Consider the following 22,995-nt stretch of genomic DNA (forward strand, 5'->3'; position numbering starts at 1 on the left):
TGGATGGATTAGGCCAACTAAACATGAGACCCCTACCCCCTTCCTCCCAACCATGGTACCCTACTCAATGGATAGGACAATTTCTGTATTGCTGGGGGCAACCTGCGAGGTGTTGCTTCCCCAAAGCCCAAAGTTACATCTCCCTCTTCAGCCCCCATAAGGTTTAAGTAACTTGAAGACTCACCTGAGTGCTGGCTGTTCAAACTCACCTGGTGGCACCATGGCAGATGGGCCCCAAGATCTGTCTCCAGAAGGATCGCATCATTACAGTTGTTGGTTGCTGTCACACCGATTCCAATTCATGGTGACCCCATGTGGACACAGGCGAGCTGCTTCAGGGTGTGAACTTCCAGAAGCAGATCTCCACGTCTGTCTACTCAGGCACCTCTGGATGGGTTTGAACTGCCAAACTTTTGACTCGTAGTTTAGCACTTAACCCTTTGTTCCATCCAGAGACTCCTGATTACAGTCAAGAAAATTCTCTGGAGCCATTCTACACAGTAATTGAAGGGGTCACCAAGAGTTGGAATCTGTTCCCTCACCCTTTTCTTTTGTTATTTTCTTTCTTTTGCCATGTCAAGGATTTAGGGGAAACAGGAACAACAAAGACTCTTTAGGGTAGTCAGAAGACCCTGTTTTTGTTCTCAGTGGTTCCTAAACAGCCTTGAGGAGGAGCATGTTAAACAGTCTTTGTATTAGACTGGGTTCTCTAAAGAAGTACAACCAGCAATACATATATGTGTATGTAGATACAAAAGAAATGTATGTCAAGACATAACTCACACCATTGCAGAGGCAGATAAGTCCAGTCTAGTTCAAGTCTGTGGGTCAGATACTAAGTTAGAGGATTGTCCTGATTCTTCTAGCTTTGGGGGGCTAATGAACCAGGAAGCTGGAAGATGAAGAAGGAAGACCACAGGCTGGTGGATGCAAAGTCAAATGAAGCCAGGGTTAGCAGTCTGCCAATGGCTCCTAGGATTGGCAGGCAATATGGCAGGAGGTCGATGAACCCGATGTAGGATCCAGATCCAGCAGATATGACAAAATTAAAAAGGAGTAGGTCACAGCGCTGAGGAGTCTCTCTTCCAACTGCATCAAGGGAACTGTACTCCACAGCTGCTGGCTGCTCACAGAGTTGGTCACTTTATGCTAGATCACATCACAGATTGATTACATTGTGTCACATCACGTTATAGGGAATTACTGCCAAATGACTGAAAAGTCTGACCCAGTCACGATGTAAGGTCTATTGATGGCAGGCTTACTTAAACAGAAATAACCCACTCCACTGGATTTACAGCAGCCTAAAGGACAGACTAGAACCGGCCCCTCAGGTGTTCAAGGCTGCAGTCTGTACAGAAGCAGGTGACCACTGCCCTTGATGATCTCTCTACAAGTCAAGGAATGTCCAGACGACCAACAAGAAGGAACCCTCCCCAAGAGTGGGTGTCCTGTTTGGACTTCTCACCTCCAAAACTGTGAGGGGGGAAAAAGTTCTTGATTTTTTTTATGCCACCCAACTGTGGTATTTGCTGTTACAACCGCACTATGTACCTAAGGCAACCTTACTTGGTCTAGACTTCGAGTTTGTGTCTCTGGTGCCATCAAGTCAGGTCCAACTCCCAGGGAACCTACGAGCAACGCAACGAGACACTGCCTGGCCCCTCACCACACTCACTGTCCTTGCCATGTCTGAGCCCAATGTGGTAGCCACTGGGTCAGCTCCTGTTGGGGAGGGCCTTCCTCTTTTTGGCTGCTCCGCTACGTCACCGAGCCTGGCGTCCTTTCCAGGGGCTGGCCTCTCGGCCTGTAGTCCTCTGTGATGGAGCTTGGCTAAAGCACCAGGAGAACCTGATTTCATTTTCTCACCACTGACTCCCTTTAGGACCGAAGACCTACAAGAGTATTTTGTGAAGAAAAGGTGACCCGCACACACGATTATTGTGTCATTGCATAAACCGTGTGCTGGAGTTCTTTTCCCAGCGTGCATGGAGTGTATTGGCCTACTTAATTCTTTTCATGTTCTAATTATGTGTCAGAGTCGTATTCTCTGTCTGATAGCACAATGCTTCTGTCCACCCCTCACCAGTGGCTTCTGCAGGGGTTCCTTTTGCTTGTGTGGCAGAATCAAAGGCTGTAATCCTGCAATTATGGCAAAATCACACTGCGCATCGAACACATCACACATGTCACATACAGTATTATGCTGAGAACCGTTAGTGATGGAGATTTCTCACTGCCATCAAGCCGATTCCAACTCAGCGACCCAATAGAGTAAAACTGCCCCTGTGGCTTTCTGAGACTGCAGCTCTTGGAGAGTGGAAAGCCTCGTCTTTCTTTAATGGAGCGGCTGGTGCTTTAGAATGACTGACCTTATGGTTAGCAGCCCGCCCCCGAGTAACCACTCTACCACCAGTGCTCTGAAGTGTCTCCAGGACTAAGACAAACTTGCAACCTTTCGCTAAGCAGCCAAGTGCCTTAACTGTCTGTGCCATGTGAAGTAGCTGGGGTGGGCTGGTTGGTTGCGACAGCAAGATCCAATTTCCAGCTAGAGCCAGTGACATTCATGGCAAGGGTACCGCTGGACATTCTCACTGGCAGGAGGCCTGGAAGTGGCCATTCACAGTGGGATGGCCCTTTGTGGCAATGGCTGCTGACTAAGCCTCTCTTCTGTGTACCACTTTCCCAGCCCTGGCTCTCCAGCCTCCCTTGTTATTTTGCAGATTCTCTATTGTCTATCCAATTAATTCCCTTGCTGCTGAAATCAAACAGCTATCCCTGAGCTGCAGTTAAGAACACTGACTGGTCCAGCCAGCACACAAAGAAGGCCAGCAATAATAGGTTCGATAGCAAAAAGCCAAGGGATTAAAAAAAATCCAAAAACACACTGGGACCAAGTAATATGCCCAACAACAGGAGAATGATCAGAACACTGTGGTTTACACGTATACTGAAGTACTGTGTCACCATGGCTGGTTTGACACAGTGACTGCCAGAGGGAGCTCACACGTAGCAACTGTGTCGTCAGGGCAGGAGCGGGCAGTGTTTCATTCTGTTGCACATAGATAGGGGCGTGATGAGTGGGAACCCACTCAATAGCCCCTAACAACGTGTAGGCATTTATAAAACCCTCTATTGGTGACCTTCGAAAACCTGGCCTGGTGACAATGTCCCTGATGTAAGTCAACATATCATAGGGTATAAAATTGTAAGTGAAACAATATAAATTAGCTTTAAAAATAGGCTGCATACACATAGAAAAGATTGAAAATGAATTCACCATCATGATTCCAAAAAACTCCAAACCCACTGCCATTGATCTCGATTCACAGCAAGGAGGACCGAGTGGAGTCTTTACTTGAGCAGAGAGCCTCTCTTCCTTCTACAGAGTGCCCGGGGGCTTCTGATCCCCAGCCTTGTGGCGAGCAGCCCAGTGCGCCATCTGCCATCTACGGGGCTGCCAGAACTCCTTACCACAATGAGAGTAAGTTGTCTGGTGGGAATATAGACATTTTAACTTTACCAGTATTTATACATTGTATATAAGGAATACTTTCTACTTTTGTCACCAGAAAACTAAATAGCCACAAGTTGAAATAGGCTTGATTTTTTTTTAGTTTGACACCTAATTTTAGTGTCAAGATTATACTCTATTCATAAAATGAATTCAAAATATTCTCTATGTCCCGGAATAATTTGAGCAGAATTGATGTCAGCTTTTCTCTGAATGTTTGGTAGAATTTGCCATGAAGCTGTCTGGGCCCAGACTTAAAAAAACACACACACACAGTTTTATTGATATGTAATTCACATATCATACAATTCAAGAATTCAATCGTATTAAAGAGTTCTGCAATCATCACTACAATCGATTTTACATTTTCTTTCTTGTACTTACTGTTATTCGCTTCCCGTTCCCGACCTCTCCTGCCATTCCCCAAGAAACCAGCCTCCAGCCTTTTGTTGTCAAAAGACCAGCTTCGGATTGCATCATTCTGGACGCTAGCAGTCAGAGTTCAAGGCTTTGGTCCAGCATTCTTTTACTGGAAGCTAATTTCCTCTCCTCGTTCATGCTTCTGCTGTTTTAACAGCAATTCTTAGTGGGTCTTTCGCTTGTAGCCAGATCACTCTCATCTCTATCTCCCATATAACATATTACCTTTGTGTGTCTGCATTAGGGTTTGTAGTTTTTAAAAACCATTTTATTGTAATACTATCCACAAATGATACAATTCAATAGTTCAATCCTTTCAAGAAGAGTTGTACAATCATCACCACAATCAATTTTAGAACATTGGATGTGAGGGCGACCTGGCTGCGACATGTCACCCCATTGATCACCAGGTTGATTCGGCTGATCTGGCTGACTAGGCAGGTTTCCCTTCCTCCCTCACAGCTCCAAGTGCGTCCTTCCCAAAGCTGTGCACTGGGCTGAAGAGGAAGACCTTCCCCCATAGGAGGACCGTCCTTCTCTCAGCTGCGCTCTCCTGCTAGAACCTCCAAACAAGTCTCAATTTTAGAACATTTTCTTCCTTCTTGTACTCCTTGTTATTACCTCTGGCTTTTCCCCTAGCTGCCCCAAGAAACTGTTAATCCAGTTACTGTATATATAGATTCACCTCCCCGTCCTGGATTTCATCTACTGAAAAACATAAGAAAAAACAAAAACCCCAAACTAACAATAGCAAACTAAACCCGAGAAAAACCTCAATTGAAAAGAAAGCAGAAAATATTAAAAAGTAGAACAACTTTAAAATGGGTCAAAAGGGAGCTCAAATAGTGTGTTAAATTTGAACTTAACTATATTTTTGTACAAAACTACAGTTAACTGATACAAAAATAATAACTATCAAAAATCAAGAGAAGGAATGGAAGTGGGAGATTGACAGGTTTTTGCCTTTCATGTATCTGTTGTCTTAAGCTGGTGAAATAAAAACTGGAGAGATAGGGCATATTATTTAAAGCTCTAGTGTAACCGACAGGAACAAAAAGTTAATTATTTGGGGGAATGGAAGTGGGGATGGAAAGGAAGACTGTGGTATTTCATTAAAAGTCCTTTGGCGCAGAGTAAGAAAAAAATATTTTTAATGCTTTGGATTTTGGTTTTAACCATGGGCCTTCAGTGCCTTGATAAAGGCAAAAATCAAAACAAAATTAACTGATTATAAAATTAGTCAAATAAAAGAAATATTCTCATGCCTCCCAAAGGATGCTCAAACTCATTGCCATTACGTCGATTCTGACATAGCCGCTACCCTATAAGACAGGGTAGAGGGGCCCTGGGGGTTGCAGTGATTGAAATTTGGCAGGAGGAGAAAGCTTCATCTTTTTCCACAGAGTAGCTGGTAGTTTCAAGCTGCTGACCTTGAAGTTAGAAACCAAACATGTAACCCACTACGCCACCAGGGCTCCTCACCAAATTAAGCTATCTTATATAAAAATATATTTTAATACATTTTCTTTTGAGGGGCATTAAAATGTTTCCTTTATAATTTATAATAAAATATTTTTCAATCTCATTAGATCTTTGAAAATAGGCTAAATGCTGAGAGATATAGCATCTGGGGAGTTAAAGGCTTGAAAGCAAACAAGCGGCTATCTAGCCCAGAAGCAACCAAGCCCACACGGAAGCAGCATACCAACATGGGTGATCGTGAAGGGCAGAGGAGACCAGGTCTCAAACAACAAAGGTGGGGTGGTGGTGAGAATCACATCACCGTGAAAGAGGGGGAGTACATGATGGGAACCCAATGCCCATCTGTAGACAGCTGGACATCCTTGCAGAGGGGTAGTGGGGAGGAGATGAGTCACTCAGGGTTCAGTGTAGCAACAATGAAACTCAAAACCTTCCTCTAGTTCCTGAACACTTCCTCCCCTCCCAATTATGATCCCAATTCTACCTTGCGGACCTGGTTATACCAGAGGATGTACAGCGGCGCAGTGGGGATCTGGAGGCACAGGGAATCTAGGACAGACGAACCCCTCAACATCAGCGGTGGGAGTGGCGACACCAGGAGGGAAGGGGGTGTAGAGAGGGAGAACCATCTCGATCTCGGAGATGTATGTGTAACTTCCTCTCTGGGAGATGGGCAATGGGGAGGCGGGTAAGGGGAGACGCCGGGGAGTGTAAGATAAGATATAATAATTATTTATAAACTATCAAGGGACCAGGGGTGGGATCGGGGGAAAGGGAAACCGAGCTGATTCCAGGACCCCAAGTGGAAGGTGAATTATGAGAATGACGATTGCAACGAATGTATAAGGGTGCTTTGCTCAATTGATGTATGTACAGATTGTGATGAGCCTTATGAGCCCCAATAAAAAGATTTTTAAAAAAATAGGCTAAATGCAAAAATTGCTGTCATGAGACCAGTTGTGTTCTTCATAGTCCTTTAACACTGCCACCTTGTGGCGGCAAAAATCGCCCTGCATCATAGAGTAGAGCGGTCCTACAGGGGTTTCTAGACATGTCTTTCCTGATCAGGCCTTTCTCCTTCCTACTGGGTTGCTGAGTGTGTTTCAGTTAGCAGCTGAGCACTACTTACACAAGAAACTATTGGCATTAGATTCTCCATGAAGGGCTTTTCTGGGACTGGCTTATTTATGTAAATATATATATATAAATAAAATTTTTTCTATTACTCTTGAGGTCCATATTTCAAATGTAATTTGATAACAAGTCTTCCTCCAAGTCTTCCCCTGATAGCTAGTACATCTCCATAGGTAATCCAGTGTTAAGTGTGTATATTACCCCACAGCTATTTAAGCATGTGGAAGCAAATGCATACATATATATTTATACATATACAAGGGGATACACCTCCCCTAGAACCAAAAAACAGTGCTGGGTGGAGCTGTCATAGTGCACATTTTTAAGGCTAGGCGAGCATCAAGCAACTCGCTCTGAGTTAGTGCACCCAGTGGTGTTGCCTGGGAAAGTTCTCTCTGGTCACAGTAAACTTTTTCATGAAAGCAGTTTCACTTGAACCTTATTTTTTGTGATGGCTGATTTAAGAGAACAGCATGTGGATGTGGTTTTGTTTTCTGCTCCAGAAAAATGTTGTAGAAACTGTTGTGATGTTGAACACAGCCCACAAGGACAGTGCTATGGGAAAAACTCATGTATGAGTGGTTTTCTTGTTTCAAAAATGTGAAATGTCGATTGATGACAAACCTTGCTCTGGACATCCGTCAACTTTCCATACGGACAAAAAGTTTGACTAATAGTGCATTTGGAATTTGTTCCACCAGGTCAGATGGTGAAACTTTCTATTAAGAGGTTCTTTTTGTTTCTGGGAATGAAGAGGGGCATGAAAGGGCAGCGATTTGACGAAGCAGAAGAAAAGACGTGAAGAACAAACAAGGGAGGTGCTGTCAGCCATCCAAACATTTTTGAATAATATTTCCAAGAATGGAATTGCAGATTTGACAAATGTATTAAGTGTAATGGAGAGTACTTTGAAGGTGATAAGGTTGTTTTGTAAGAAAAACTACATACATAGCTTTGAAAAAAATTCCATTTGGAGGGGTACCCCCCTTGTGTGTATCTATCTATCCACACACACACATATGTGCATGTGCATTTATTTCCCCCATAAATTATAGCATACATATAGTTAGCTTTGAGACTTAATAATCTGGAGATTTTTCTACATCAGTACACACACATTTTTATCTTCTTACATATAAAAGAATTGTTGCATGGATGTTCAGTTATTTAATCAGGTGCCTCATTTTTTAATAACCATTTTATTTGGGGCACATACAACTCATCACAATCCATACATACATCAATTGTATAAAGCACATTTGTACATTTGTTACCCTCATCATTCTCAAAAGTATTTGTTACCCTCATCATTCTCAAAAGTATTTGCTCTCCACTTAAGCCCCTGGCATCAGCTCATTTTCCCCCTTCCCTCTCTACTCCTCCCTCCCTCATGAACCATTGATAAAATTATTTCGCCATATCTTACACTGTCCGATGTCTCCCTTCACCCACTTTTCTGTTGTCTTCCCCCAGGGAGGAGGCTACATGTAGATCCTTTTAATCAGTTCCCTCTCTCTACCCATCCTCCCTCCACCCTCCCAGTATCGCCACTATCACCACTGGTCAATCAGGTGTTTCTTGATGGCTACTTTCAATCTTTGGATTTTCCAAATGATGCTGCAACAAGTACACTTGAATGAGTTCCATGCTATTTGGCATCTGCTGGGCAAGAGGACACAAGTCTACATTTTTGGTAGATTTTGTCAACTTGCCCTCTGCTGATTTTGTTCCAATTAGCGGCAGGCGTGTGAGTGCTGCTTCCCCACATCCACAAGGTGCCGGTTGGCCACACTGCCTTGATCTTTAGCAGTCTGATAGTCCAGCAATGGTCTCTTGCAGTTTAACTTTTAATTCCACGTATTGTGAAGGAGGCTGAGTAGGTTTTTCTTGTCTTGAGTTCATTTATATTTTCTTATACTATCGGTTCTGTTTTAGCCATTTCTCTATTGAGTTTTAAAATTTTATTTGTTGGCCTTTTTATGTCAGAAAAATTGTCCAGGATGATCAGAAATTTGTCACAGGTGCCTTTATTTTTAAAATCATTTTATTAGGGGCTCTTACCACAATCCATATACATCCATTGTGTCAAGCACATTTGTACATATGTTGCCATCATTCTTGAAACATTTTCTTCCCACTAGTCATTGGTATCAGCTCATTTCCCTCCCTCAAGAACCCTTGATAGTTTTTTTTTCATGACTTACACCTATCGCTCTCTCTTCACCCATGTTTTGCTGTCTCTTCACCCATGTTTCTGTTGTCACCATGGGAAGGGATTTTATGTCAATCATTGTGATCAGTTTCCCCCTTTCTCCTACCACCTTCCCCTCCTAGTATCTCTATTCTCATTATTGATCTTGAGGGGTTTGTCTGTCCTGTATTCCCTGTATTGTGAGCTCTATCTTTACCAAGTGTCCATGCTCTGATCTAGTCAGATTTGTAAGGTAGAAGTGAAGTCATGATAGTGGGGGGAGGAAGGAAGCATTGAAAGTTGTTTCACTGGAAAATTATAATTTTCAACTCATCTCCATTTGTTTCCAGCAGCATTTAAAAGAAATTGAAATATAATTTAGCTTCAGTTTTGTGTTAAGTTTTGAGAATTAGGCAAGGCTTCGAAAAGTTCCATTCTTCTCTAAACTTTTTGCGTGTAGCCATCACCATAATGGAGAAAGCACTTTTTTCTATCATCTTCAGTTTCACTTGTGCCCATTTGCCAGTCCCTTAGAATGTACATCCTTGCAGCTTTGCTTATCCCTTGGTGGTATAAATATAAGGTCTTCGAATATAGCCTCGTTCACATTGCAAAATGCATTTGTGATCCTCCCATGTGGTTTCATGTATCAGTACGCTCTCTCTTTTAATCGACACATAGTAATCCACTATGAGTGAACTACAGCTTGATACTCCATTACCTGTTGAATGAAATGAGCAGTTTCCGGTTTGGGTGATTATGACAAATGTTGCTTTAAAACATTCACACTCAAGTTTTGCATGAAAACTTCACTTCACATGGATACACAGCTACCTGTGAGGTTACAGGTTGTGGGGCAGCAACTTGAGTTTTTCAGTGACTGCATCATTTGCTTACTCACTAGTACCTGTTATTGCCAGCTCTTAATTTTAATCGCTCATCTCTAACAATATCTCATTGTAATTTTTATCTGCATTTCCCTCATGATAAAATGTGCTGGGGATTGTATTTGTCATTCACTTTCTCTGAAGTTTGTAAATTTTACTCCTTTAAAATAAGGTTGCTAGGGGCTCAAGTGGAAAGCAGATTTTTGAGAACGATGGCAACAAATGTGCAAATGTGCTCGACACAATGGATGTGTATGGATTGTGAAAAGCGTTGTACGAGCCCCCAATGATTTAAAAAAACCCAAATTGCATACAGTGGTTAAAATGCAAAAAAACATAAATAAGGTTGCTTCCTTATTATTGAAAATTCTATTTTGGCATGTCCTTTAACAAGTATATTTTTCAAATATTGTCTTTTTATTCTTTTCATAGTACCTACGAGTTTGTTAATCGAAGTCACTTACCTTTTTTAAAAAATGGATTGTATAACTGGTGTCATTTGCATTTTAGTATGACTTATTACATTGATTGGTTTCTTGCTGTTGCCTTTTAAAGCTTTCCTTAAATGATTCTTATCATTTTCCCAGATAACTTTTATCTTTTCACCTTATCTTCTATTAGAGAGCGCTACATGTCATGCTGCTGTGGAGGCCACCTGCTGGGACCGCTCTGAAGCAGTAGTCACGTGAAGACAGTGTACGTAGCTGAGGCACAGTGGAAGCTGGTCCATTGGGCTACGGGCAGTGAATGTAGCACTTCAGGTAGAAGTGTCCTCCTGCTCTTTATGCGCTCCAGCTCGTCACGAAGTCGGGTCAAAATAAGTGGATTTGGAGTTGATAACTGGCACATTTCTAGTATGTCTTTAGTCCCATTTTCCTCCGGTTTCTTATTATGCACTGTTCAATTCTGGCCCTCCTTCTCTTTTTCCACGTTTCTCTGAGTTTCCTAATTGGTTTGCCTACCTTTAGTAGTCCTCATAAAATACAATTTGAAAGTCCAAATTTAACAATGATACTCTGCCATGTAAGTCTGTTCTCCTAACTAAAGCATATGGTTTTGGTCTGGTCCTTTCCCATCACCATCTGTTGTGAACGAACTTGTGACTTCACATGACTTGCTTTCTGCCATCATTTCCCTGGACTGACTTATATGAGTTAGGAGGTCCTTTGTCCTCCAAGAAACCTTCCCTAATAACTCTTCTCCAAGTATGTGTAGTGGTCCCATAAACCATTGTGAAAACCCGGCTAATAGATCCCCTGTAAAGCAGTTCCACTTTGGTACACAAGGGATCCCTGGGAGTTGCCTCACCTCAACTGGTGTGGAAAATGGTCTAAGGAGCTGACAAGTGCCACGAACAAAAGCCACAGCTTTTAATGATTTTGGTTTCAATCAAAGCCCTTTGTGCACTGATTCAGTATTAGTATGAAGGAATTCTGAATTTTAAAGAAGTGATAGCATATGATAATAGTCTTATCATATGCAGTCATGCTAAAAAGAAATGCTGGGGGTGGCTTCATAATAATCCACAGGAGACAAGGCACGAGTGGAAGAGAAATGAAACAAAATTGATCAGCTAGATGGTGGTTGAAATCAGGTGACACAATTACCTTATTTCAATTTTGTCCAGCTGAAAATTTCTAACAATTTAATCAGTGGAAACTGTTGGTTTTTATCCAAAAGAAACGACATATGAACAGTTTTAAGCAGTAAAGTAATCGCACACTCAGATTTGATTATAGAACCACATAATAGGCCAAGGAGTTCATCAAAAATTCTACCATATCCAGATTTGATTTTCAGAGATCATTCGGGTTTAATCTTGGACAAGTTGCAGCAATTTCAGGGAAAGCTCATATTAAACAGGGGACAAGTCAAAGCAGTGAGAACTGAAGTGTGAAGTGTTTAATAAAGGGAGTTGGTAATGAGAAGGGTACCTTGGGCTGAGCCTTAGGAAATGCAGACATTTAATGACCAGGGTGGATGGACTAGAGAACAGACAGGATATTGGGAAATAAGGTGAAGAAGGCGAGAGGCGTCAATAAAGAAATATGCAGTGGTGTGAACATCTAGTGTTCATTGCTTTTAACTTAGTGACATAGACAAAGATGATTTTCCAAGGGGAAGGGGAGGAGATGCTACTTTTTATTTTGGATAGGAAAATGCATGTTGAAATGTTAATGGGAAGGACATTACTAAAGAGGTGCAACTGATCACAGGGGGAGGAGCCCAGTTCAGTGAGATAAAAGGGTAATAGAAGACAGGAATGCTCACGTTGTCATTAGAAAGGCTGGGTGGGTGATCTCTTTCCATACCTATTGTTTTTGTTGTTACCTGTTGAGTTAGTTTTGAAACATGGTAAACCTGTGTCTAAAAGAAAAGGAAACACTGGCCAGTCTTGTACCATCCTTAAGCCTTTTGTTGAAATCAGTGTTAATCTGTTGTGAAGATCTTCTTTTGACATCTCCTACTTTACCTGATGTAGTGGTTATTAGTTGGGCTGTGATCTGCATGGTTGGCAGTTTGAAACCACCAGTGGCTCTCTGGGAGAGAAAGGGTTTTCTACTCCTGTAAACAGTCTCAGAAACTCATTGACTCAATGGCAGGAATATGTTTTTGGTACTTTGCCAAGCATCTAGTGAGGAAAGATGGGGCCTTCTCCCGTTTAGTCCTGGAAACTCACAGGGCCAGTTCTATCCTGTCCTGTAGGGTTGCTATGAGTCAGCATTGATGCAGTGGCAGCTTAAAATTTTTTTTCCACTAAATTAAAAATTTTCATGTCCTTCCTTCTGGTCTCTCCTGATATTAAGTTGAAGTTTCACAATTCCTGCTTCTAAGGAACATTCTAATTTTACTTCTTCCAATGCATATTTGTTTGTTCTCCTGGCAGTCCACGGTACTTTCAATGTTTGATGCCAATACAATTCAAATGCACCAATTTTTTGGTCTTCCTTCTGCACTGTGTGGCTTCCACATACATGAGGTAGTTGAAAATGCCTTGATTTGGATCAAGTGAACCTGTTTGCAAAATGGCATCTTTACTAACACTTTAAAGATGTCTTGTACATATCTGCCCAACATGACATTTCTTTAAAAACATTTTTACCATTCGATTTGAATGTTGCTTACATGGGCATTGAATGTGGATCAAAGTAAAATGAAAATATCAACAACTTTAATCTTTACCCCACTTATGATATAGTCGTTGTTTTGAAACATTTGAATTGTAATTCACACTAAAAGCTCCAGCCTTTGACCATCAGTTAAGTACCTTGATTTGCTCTCTGTAAGCAAGGTTGTATCATCTGTATTTAGCAGCTTGTTAATGAGTCTTCCTCTAATCCTGATGCCAAATTCTTCATGGAGTCCAGATTCTAGGATTATCTGTTCAACATACAGATTGAATAGCTGTGGTGAAAGGCCCCAACCCTCACACACTCCTTTCCTGATTTCACACCATGGAGTTTTCCCTTGTTCTGTTTGAACGACTGTTTCTGGTCTGCGTCCAGGGTCTGTATGAACACAATCAAGAGTTCTGAAATTCTCGTTCTTCAAAATGTTAGCCACAGTTTATGATCCACAGTAAATACCTTTGCACAATCAATAAAACATTGGCAAACATCACTGTGGTGCCCTCTTCTTTCTGTCAATATGCACTAGATAGCTGCAATACTATCACTCATTCCACAGTCTCTGCTGGATCTGGCTCGAGTCCATAACAAGATAGACAAGAGAATACTACCAAGCTCTGTTATATTCTGCAGCATATAGCACCATCTATCATTAGTTGGAACTGACTCAATGGCAATGGGTTTGGTTTTCTGTTGTGAGCTGAGGAAGTTTCCTCTCACAGTGTCTTTGCCATTCCCCTTCCCTAAGCTTAATATAAAGATCCTTTACTAAGGGGAGACCACTGGAGATTAGATGTTTGAAAAACTGAAAACATGCTGATCATCAGGAGTTGAGAGACAATATTAGAGACAATACTGTTAAGAGCATTTGAGGAGGCTCTGACTCATAATAACCTATGCACAAAATAATAGAAGCAAATACTGCTTGGTCTCCCCACCACCTTTATTATTGATTGAGGAATTGTTGCAATCACAGTGTTTATCTATCTAATTAAGGGTCTTCCTCATTTTCGCCGACCCTCCACTTCATCAGGCACAATGTCCTTTTTCTGAGACTCTACTTTGAACTTTTCTGATAATATGCCCAAAGCACATGAGACTAAATTTCTTTGAATTTACTTTCTCCAAAACACATTTGTTCTTGCATCAGTCTATGGTCTATTTAATATTCACCAATAGCAAAATTAAAACACGCTAGTCTTCATTATGCACCATCCAACTTTCACATGCATGTGTAGAGAGGAAATACCTAAAAACCTTGTGCACTTTAAAGCGCAGCTGAAGAACCAAAGCAACCAGTGTTTACCTAAGTTATGTTACATCTATCATTGCACTTCATTTACCCATTTATCACTCTCAAGAATGAGAGCCAAGCACTATGTCTTAATTGGTTTTGTATCCCTAACTCCTAGCTTAATATCTAGCCCATGGATTTGTTATATGCAACAAGTAAGGCTTCTGCTTCTATTTGCAGAACCTTTAAAAGGAATTTCCCATGGAAGTTATAAATGAGTGCTTATTATCTACCCAGTATTATATGAATTAGTTAACTTACATAATATAATAACCCACACACAGGCATGTCTAATTTCAAATTTTCAGATAAAGAAGCCAAAGCACATACTAATATCTTCACAAGTTTCCACAGGAATTACATGGACACAGCCAGGACCTGAAACCAAATCATCAAAGGGAGCCAATGTATGAACTTGTACCTAAATTCTGTGTAACAATCAACACCATAGATGGGGGAATACCAAAGTGATCACTGGAATTGTTTGGATATAAGACTAGATAAAACCGATTAAGTTCCTTGTTCCTGCCTTATTTTTTCCAATTACTACTAATAGCAAACTATAGCTATTCGGACATAAAAAAAACCCTTAAATATGCAATTATTTTAATCAATGAACACTGAGACCTCAATAACCAAAGCATTCTACATTCAGATTGCACAAAATAACTAATCATTTATCTTTATGACTAAGGTATTTTTTGTAAAAACATACATTGTGATGGGAAGTTCAATGAAGTTTCAAAAATATTACTTGCTTCAGTAATATTGGTATTAGACTACTGTTTCCTATGTAAAACTCGTATTTGAAAACACGCAGATCAATTCTAATATCCGATGATGTCAGATATCCATATATCGGATAAAATATTAAAAGTGAAGAAAAGAAAATGAACATTCATCTGGCTAGGGATGAAGTCTCATTTCCACATACAGAGAGGGCCCTTGAAATCTCAAATGCATTGAGAGAAATTTAAAAATTCTAAATTGAAGACAGACTTTTAAAGCAATCACTGCAAATCAGTTAATCTGAGAAGTTCCATTATCATCACAATCCTTTATTTAGTGCCCAAGGAACTCATGGCACCTTCATAGAGTTTACAGAGCTTTGCTTATATGCTGACCTTGCTCTTAAGGAGCTTACAATCTAGTGGACTTAGAGATGCAGATATGATATAAAGCAATGACTGAACAGACACTACAGTAGGAAACATTACCATAAACATAACACACATACTGCAAAATAAGGGTTAATGGGGGTGGGGGGTGGCCAGGGTTGTAGACAGCCCAGTTAGAGCCCTGACTTCCTGAAGGCAATGGAAAACTGTGACATTCAAAGGGCAAACAAGAGTTAAGAACAGCAGCAAAGAACCAAGACACTTCTGATCGGCTACTCCACCTTTTCTTACTCCCTGTTGCTGGGGAGAAATGCACAAGTTTAGGGGTAAAAATAATAGAAATTTTTATATACTTTTAGTACCTCAGGTTGACTTGAACTACAATGAAGTTGTACGTAGTAGTTAGCGTAACCACTTAAGAATGCCCTAACTTGGCTTTAAAAAGGGGGAGAGGAGGGGTTAAAAAGTTTCTCTACACCTGTTAGGCCAAGGGAATGGCCTCTGCCAAAGAACCTAGGCCTCCACCTAGCAATACACCTATTAACCTGACTGCATGCCATCAGATGCACTATAAGCTCTTTATGGAGGCAGTCTATCTACATATACAAAGGGAAATGGCTGGAGGTAGAAAATACCAGTAGGCATACAAGTTTTATGAATGAGCTTAACAGGGAGGTGATCTCTAAGGAACAACAGAGAAGTATGGCAATACCAAACTCATTGCTATTAGATTTCACTCAGAGTGACCCTATGGGACAAGTGAGAAATGTCCCCGTGGGTTTCTGAGACCGTGATTCTTGCGGTAGCAGAAAGTATCATCTGTCTCCTTTGGAACTGGTGATTTCAAATGAACTACTTCCTGGTTAGCAGCCCCACATGTAATTGCTACAGCACCAGGGCTCCTAAACTACAACAGGAGAAATGTGAGCCCCCAGCCAATTCTCACCTAAATCCATACCCCATTCCCCAATATGATCTCATTAATTTTGGTGCAATATAAGGTTTCTGAGGCTATAAATTCTTATGGAAGCATTTTAATCATCTTTCTACTGTGAAGAGGCTGGTGAGTGTGACCTGCCAACTCTGTGGCAAGAGATGAGAAATATTCTCCTAAAACCAAGATTTATGTATTATCACTGATAGTAGCCAACAAGAGTAAAAAAGTAACATAAAAAAGATGGGGGAGGGTGGCTTCACAGGCTCAAAATTGGAGCAAAGGAAGGACACTGGATTACTTAGGAGGCAGACAGAGCACCACAAAAATCAAGGCTTAAAGATGACCACTAATAACCGACACTAGACACACATGTAGACTCAGGATTATTAGCTATTGCTATTTCAAAGAACAAACAAATTGGAGATCTCTTAGGATATGTTACAGTTAAGAACATGGTCAAACAATCCACCAGCTACCCAGATAAGAATACAAAAAAAAAAAAGCACAGGATGTAAAAGGTTAATGAAAAATTTCTAATAGGTCTAGCAGTCTTGCCAGTTTGAATCAGCCACACCCCCTAGAGTAGGCAGCATATTTGGAGCAGTAAGACACACAGAGTGCGGGGCAGAGTTCAGCATGATGAGGGGGTTGTGCAATCTGCTGGCGGGAGGTAGATCAGAAACATCTGTAGACGCAGTCTTTTCCTTTACTCACTTAGTAGCAGCTGGCAACTCATGGGCCTTCTGAACATTTCTATCACCTAACGTGCCTAAATTTATAAAGAATAATCAGAATTGCTAAGTCCTTCGGGGAGAACATCAACCTAACATCCCTTTTCAGACTGAAGTGCCAGTTTTCATGAAACCTGATACTCGTTGAGCTGCTTTTGATCAAATGGAATATAGGCTTTGCAAATATGTCTTCTTTATTCCCTTGAGTTATTTCTGATCTAAGACCATCAAGGCACATGCCTTGATTTGACTTTAAGGCATCTATGAAGCAAAATCCTTTACTGTTCTGACATTTTAAAAATGCACACTTTGTTTCATTAAAAACTTAAAAGCTTTCAGAAATATTACTCTCCCATTTAAAAATTAAAAAAGGTATAAATCTGCTATAACAATGTTTGGGAATATTTAGTCAATGTCTGGTCAAAATGTCCCTGTAATTCTTTTGGCTAATACTAAATGAATTTTGCCAAGCTGAGTAAAATACTCATGAAAAGGTAAAAAAAGAAACAAAACCCACCGCCAAAAAACCCAAATAGTTGATAATGTATTCTAACTGAACTTCTATAGTTGAAGTAAAGAAACCTAATACGTTATGACTTAACAAATGGCAATTCTTCAAATTAAAGCTATGTTGGTCTGTTTATAGTTTACTTTCTTATACAATGGAAGAATCAATGCTGAAAACCCATATTGGAGAAATAAAAGTAAAAAAAAAATTCAAAGCTTACGAAGAACCTGTATCATTCATTCAACACGCAAAACAGGAATAGATAAATTTTACCTGGGTCCACAAATTATAAAAAGCTTAATTAAAAGAGCTTAATTTTAGGACTGGAAGCAAGCATGACTTGCTGGGAATGGGTATCAGGGTTCCAGCTGGCTCTTACTAACTTGTGCAACCTTCCTTTGTACATCTAAATCCATGGACTCTTTACAAGCATACACATACTTTGCAAAGCTGCCCAAATTTATGTTCAGTGCACTCTTGATGCAAAAATAAGCGTGCATTAATGATCTCCTAGAAAATGTTCTAAATACAGGTACCCCATTCCTGTTTTTGAAAACTCCCATTACTTCACTTTTCTTGAGTGATTTTGTTTTAGCTAACAGAAAGAATCACAGAAATTTTTGATTTCACAGGGGGCTGGGTGCTGTCAAGCTAGTGTCCAGTGCTCCTTTCACAGCAAGCCATTAAACAGTGCGCACCTAGAGCAGTACAAGTGGTGCTGCCCCACTCCTTTGCTGGGACATCATATATGGGTGTTCAAGTTTGTGGAAAAACCCCATCATCTTTCAATGCCATGTTCCTACAATACCGTGAAGCTCCCTTGTACATTTTTTCTACTAATACATGCTCTGTATTTATTGTACAATTCCTGTCTTTACTATGTCATCTTAAGTTTTATTTGTTGGCGATTTTTGGGTCCTGAAGTGATTAAAAAACAAATAAACCTCAGTGATTACTTCTTCACATTACACCATTTTGGCTGACAGGTTCCACAGAAACCCTCCTAGGGAGAGCAGGGGAAACCTGTAATGATCCTGCCCCCAAGATTACCTGCACAATCCTCTTACGTGAAGGTCTATGAAAATGGATGTTGTTCCAATGATTAAGCCAGAGGCTTCAGCAAAGATAAAAGGATTTTGCAGGTATAACTAACATTCTTAATCACGTTGGGCTTAAGTTAATCAAGAAAGGAATTATTCAATCAAAAGAGGAATTATTCTAATTCCTTACAGAAAAAGCAGCAGCATAGGTGGTATCAGAGGGTTAGAATATGTCCACATGGAAATTACAGAATTCGTAATTGGGCCTAACGCAATCAGCGGAGTCCTTTAAATGAGGTTTTGAAGAAGCAAGTTGAGTGCGCAGGACGGATCTTGCACACCTCAGGTTAGACTGAAACTCCCGACACCTTGGTTGCAACCTTGTGAAACAGTGAGCAGAGGACATGGCTATGTTATACCCAGCCTGCACCACAGTAAAATCACGTTCACTAGACTCCAAAAAGGGTGTCACACAAATTATCTTTACAAAACGCAGTAACTATGAATTGTAGTTACTGTATCTAACCCAGAAATGGGAAAAAATTTTCAGATATATTTTTAATGACTGTAAAATGGATTAAAGAATGCTCTGGGTTTGGTCCAGAGCACTGTGGAAAGTTTAACTATCCACCATGGCACACAAATACTGGAATCTTTGAAAATTAGAAAGGAATTATCTCTGAAGATGTTTGAGACTAGGCCTATTTACATGCCACTAATATTGCATTCTTATTTTACAATACTCGAAAATAGCTTAATGTTCCAAATAATTTAAGACATTAAAAAAATCAAGAACATTTAGGTTTGGCTTATTAGTCTTAACTCTATTATCCTCATCAGAAAAAAAAACTCACAATCTCTCTTCTAGATTATTAGAGAATAAATAAGTGCTTGGATTAGATAACTGTAAGTGGTTGAAATAAATTTCGCATATGAAAAGCCCTTCTAGATATTCTATTATGAAATCAATGTCCTATAGGAGACCATAGGTAAAAATATTTAGTTCATTTGGTAGCCCTTGTACTTAGCTGTTAATATTGCTTTAATTATAAAGATACCTAACCCAGTAAATTATTTGGCCTATTCTAAGCTCACTGGCTTATTTTCCACCATATTTTTATTAAAACAACAAAATCAAACCAAAGTTACCACTCCCTCCCCCCCCCAAAAAAAACCCAACAACAAAACAATCCCAAACCACGAATTAAGTTAATTAGTTATGCCCATCTTTTGATAAATAAGCCATCTGTGAAAACGATATTTTTGTAATGCAGTCATTTGGAGACACATGTTGGAAGTTAAAGAACTGCTTTTGATCTCAGTCCGTTTTGCTGGAAGAGGGAATGGAGGGAAAACCTTTGTTTGGACAGGGAGAAAGCAGCAGCATACATGGTATCAGAGGGTTAGAATATGTCCACCGGGACATTACAGAATTCATAAAATTTCTTCTGTTATGCTGGTTTTAGGCCAAAAGCTTCATAAAGAAACTAACTTATAGTCATTGAGTTATACTCTAAACTTTACATTAATATAAAAAACCCACACACCACACACACACCCCATGTAAAACATTGCTTTAAGTTTTAATGTTTATTTCCCCAAGACAGCCTAGCCTGCACTCTACTTGGATAAATTTTACAAGCTAGTTTTCTGCTGCTTCTAGTTTTAAACTTTAACCATGTTTCTGATGACAAGGAATGCTGCAAAAATACTCTAGTTCAACAAAGAGTTATGATCACAAAATAATTTTTATCCATTCTACAGTGTTTCAGAATTACCAGTTGATTTTTAAACACAAAGTAGATACAGATGCGAATGGTGGCTAATCTGGTGTGTTTCTTATAGCAAACTGTTGTTCATGCGACATTTGTGCTCAAAGGGGAAGGCACAGGATTTCCTACAATGAGCCACCTTATAAAGAGTTCTTGTTTTGTACAAATTAATTTATGTCACATTTAATTTAGTGTGCATAACCTCAAAACTGAGGCATTATTCCAATTTATAAAAACCACTTGCATAACCTTTATGCAAGTTTTAAAAATACAAAGTTTTCTCCCTAAAGTGGCTCAAAATAGATTGTTCATGGCTGCCTACATCTAAGATAAAAAGTTTCTAAGACAATTGAACAGATTAGGCATATCATTAAAGGTGTTCAAACCATTACTTGATTTGTGCATCTACTCAAGCCTCTTCATCGGTCTTTATTCAGCAGTACATATGCACCACATTCCATTTTAGAAGTTTCCATATCATTTTCATAGAAAACAAAGTTTGAAAACAAGTAACATTTAAACACAGCACGGTATTCTACCACAACTGAAACTTTTTCTTCTTCTTTACAGGACTCAACAAAATCTAAAAATGAACTATGCTGTAGATTTACCTCATGCAAAGATCTCTATGTTATCTCTGAAAATGAAAGGATGGCTTTTAAAGTACATTTTACTGTTTTATACTATTATGGCAACTTGTGTACTGCAACAGTCTATTTTGAGGGAAATTTATGATTTTTTTTTCCATGCAAAAACTACACAAATTTGTTCTGATGATATGGAAAGCTTTTTCATAGCATCCAAACATTCATCTGGTGCAAATGCACAGGGATATCTTCCTGAAAAGTTTTCTGAATTGAGAAGCAACTAAAAAGCCATACTAGGTAAAGTAAATAAAGGCTTAAAAAATAAAAGGGGTGGGTGGGGCTGAAGGATGGGAAAGAGGGATAGAAAACACAGGCTGCAGAGTAAACCAATGTCTGCTGCTGAACCGGTTTGGTTTCATGTCCAGTGTACAGTAACACTTATGATCTCACTTTGATGATTTACTGTTTTATCAGCCCCCTGAAGGCAAATCAAGCTTGCATGCGTTCACATACAGAACCACAACCACTCTCTCATACACAGTCACTCCAGGGCTAGGAGTCTGCTTCAGGAGTGAAGAGCCCTAGATTTGAAAGATGAACCTGACTCTCCATCATTGAGCCAGCCATTCACTCAACATTGCTCATTCACACACTGCTTCATAGCAAGGCCTGGGCTCACTTCCTTTGACTTAGACGGGCATCCTATCCTATTCTCTTTTATACTTGCAAGGCTTGAAGATGACAGTACTGCACTTTCCCCTCAATTGATATAGAGTAAGTCAATGTTCCTTCTCAGGCACTGAAGATCTGTGACCCGTAGCCCTTTTTACTTTTAACAACCTAAATAAGCATTCATGTAAAGTTTTCATTACATTGTGCCACTCATTCTCACTCGCACCCACTCGCCATCTTGACCTCATTTGGGCATTTTCTGTGATTCCAAATGAAATCTTCACATTTTCTTTCCCGATTTAATGCAGCAGCAGATCCCATGAGCCAAGCTTGATGGATCAAACCTTTTTATATATATGTATATATATATATATATCTCAGTGCTGCATGGACCTAACTTCCAAAACATCTTTCTAAAACTGGAACCCTTCCGTTGGTACATTGGCAGATGAATTGAAACCAAATGTTCCACCTTGAATTGCCTCTGGAACAAGGCTAGGATCTTCATCAATCTAGAAGGAAAGAGCAAACAGGCAGTTAGATTGAAAAGCATAAACAGCATTATAGTTATAGCCCTATCACAACATTTTCCACCATGCCTTTAGAAAGCTGAAATAGTTTCAGAGGATTTTTATAAGGGAAGTCAAGTTAAAAGGGAATTTAAGAAAATAAATAAGACAGCTATCTTCCAAAATGATGAAACAGGAGTAATGAACTGGAGATGGCCCTTGTTCTCGAATCAAGAGGGAAGTACACTCTGGTACTCACTAAGTTTTCCCTTTACCTGGAAAGTAGATATAAGCTATTGACATTGAAAAATTAATGCTAGCACTTTTGGAGCATAAATACATTTTTTACCTAATGTTTTATTAACAATTGAAGACAAATGGTAAAATAATAGGTTTGTTAATAATGAATAAATAGCATTCTGCAATATTTTATCTGCAAATATACTTCCTTGAAATACTATAAAATCTTAAACCTATAACCACATATACCATTCTTTCTGTAATGCTACACAGAATACATGTTGAGGTATATTAGAAATCCTATTCACAAATTAGAGCATCCAGAAATCCAACTTTGAGACCTATTGTCAAAGTTATCCTTATAAGGCATGTTTTTTCTGTATTTAATTAGTATTATAATCTAAGCGGAACTTAAAGCTAGGTGTTGGCATGTAAATAACATACAGCAATATAATAATTTTAATTTTCTAATGATTTTTTTAAATTGTGGCAAAAATATACAGAAGACATTTTCCAAGTCAACAACTTCTAACTCAGTACCACTGATTATACGCTTCATATTGTGCAATGATTATTGATACCTTTTTCCAAATTATTCTACTTCCATTACCACAAACTCAATGCCCTCTAAGCAAAAACTCTACCTCCTTCACCCATACAGTGGCCAAGTTTAGTTTGTTTCTTTTTTTACTTTTCTTAATATTCACATCACACACTTCCAGTTAAATTGTTTTTTTTATAGGGTTATATATTCATCATCAAAATAAGTTCTAAGGCTCCCTGGCCCCCTCCTGCAATCAGTTTGCTCCCCAATTCCACTCATCTTCCCTA

At 39.6% G+C, this 22,995-nt stretch overlaps 2 protein-coding genes across 2 annotated transcripts in view; both read right to left on the reverse strand.

Moving 5' to 3' along the window:
• TRIM59 (tripartite motif containing 59) overlaps window positions 1-3,951 on the reverse strand; it is a 54,431-nt gene extending 50,480 nt beyond the window's left edge. The window contains exon 1 of the mRNA XM_075546981.1: window positions 3,899-3,951. Coding sequence (XP_075403096.1) covers window positions 3,899-3,934 — 36 coding nt within the window. The 5' untranslated portion in view covers window positions 3,935-3,951. The remainder of the gene's footprint in view (window positions 1-3,898) is intronic.
• Window positions 3,952-19,959: 16,008 nt separating this feature from the next.
• Window positions 19,960-22,995, reverse strand: part of KPNA4 (karyopherin subunit alpha 4) — a 60,674-nt gene continuing 57,638 nt past the window's right edge. Inside the window, exon 17 of the mRNA XM_075546984.1 lies at window positions 19,960-21,927. Within this exon, the coding sequence (XP_075403099.1) occupies window positions 21,829-21,927 (99 nt within the window). The 3' untranslated portion in view covers window positions 19,960-21,828. The remainder of the gene's footprint in view (window positions 21,928-22,995) is intronic.

Source organism: Tenrec ecaudatus, chromosome 4, assembly GCF_050624435.1.
Source record: "Tenrec ecaudatus isolate mTenEca1 chromosome 4, mTenEca1.hap1, whole genome shotgun sequence".
In the NCBI taxonomy this organism is placed as follows: Eukaryota; Metazoa; Chordata; class Mammalia; order Afrosoricida; family Tenrecidae; genus Tenrec; species Tenrec ecaudatus.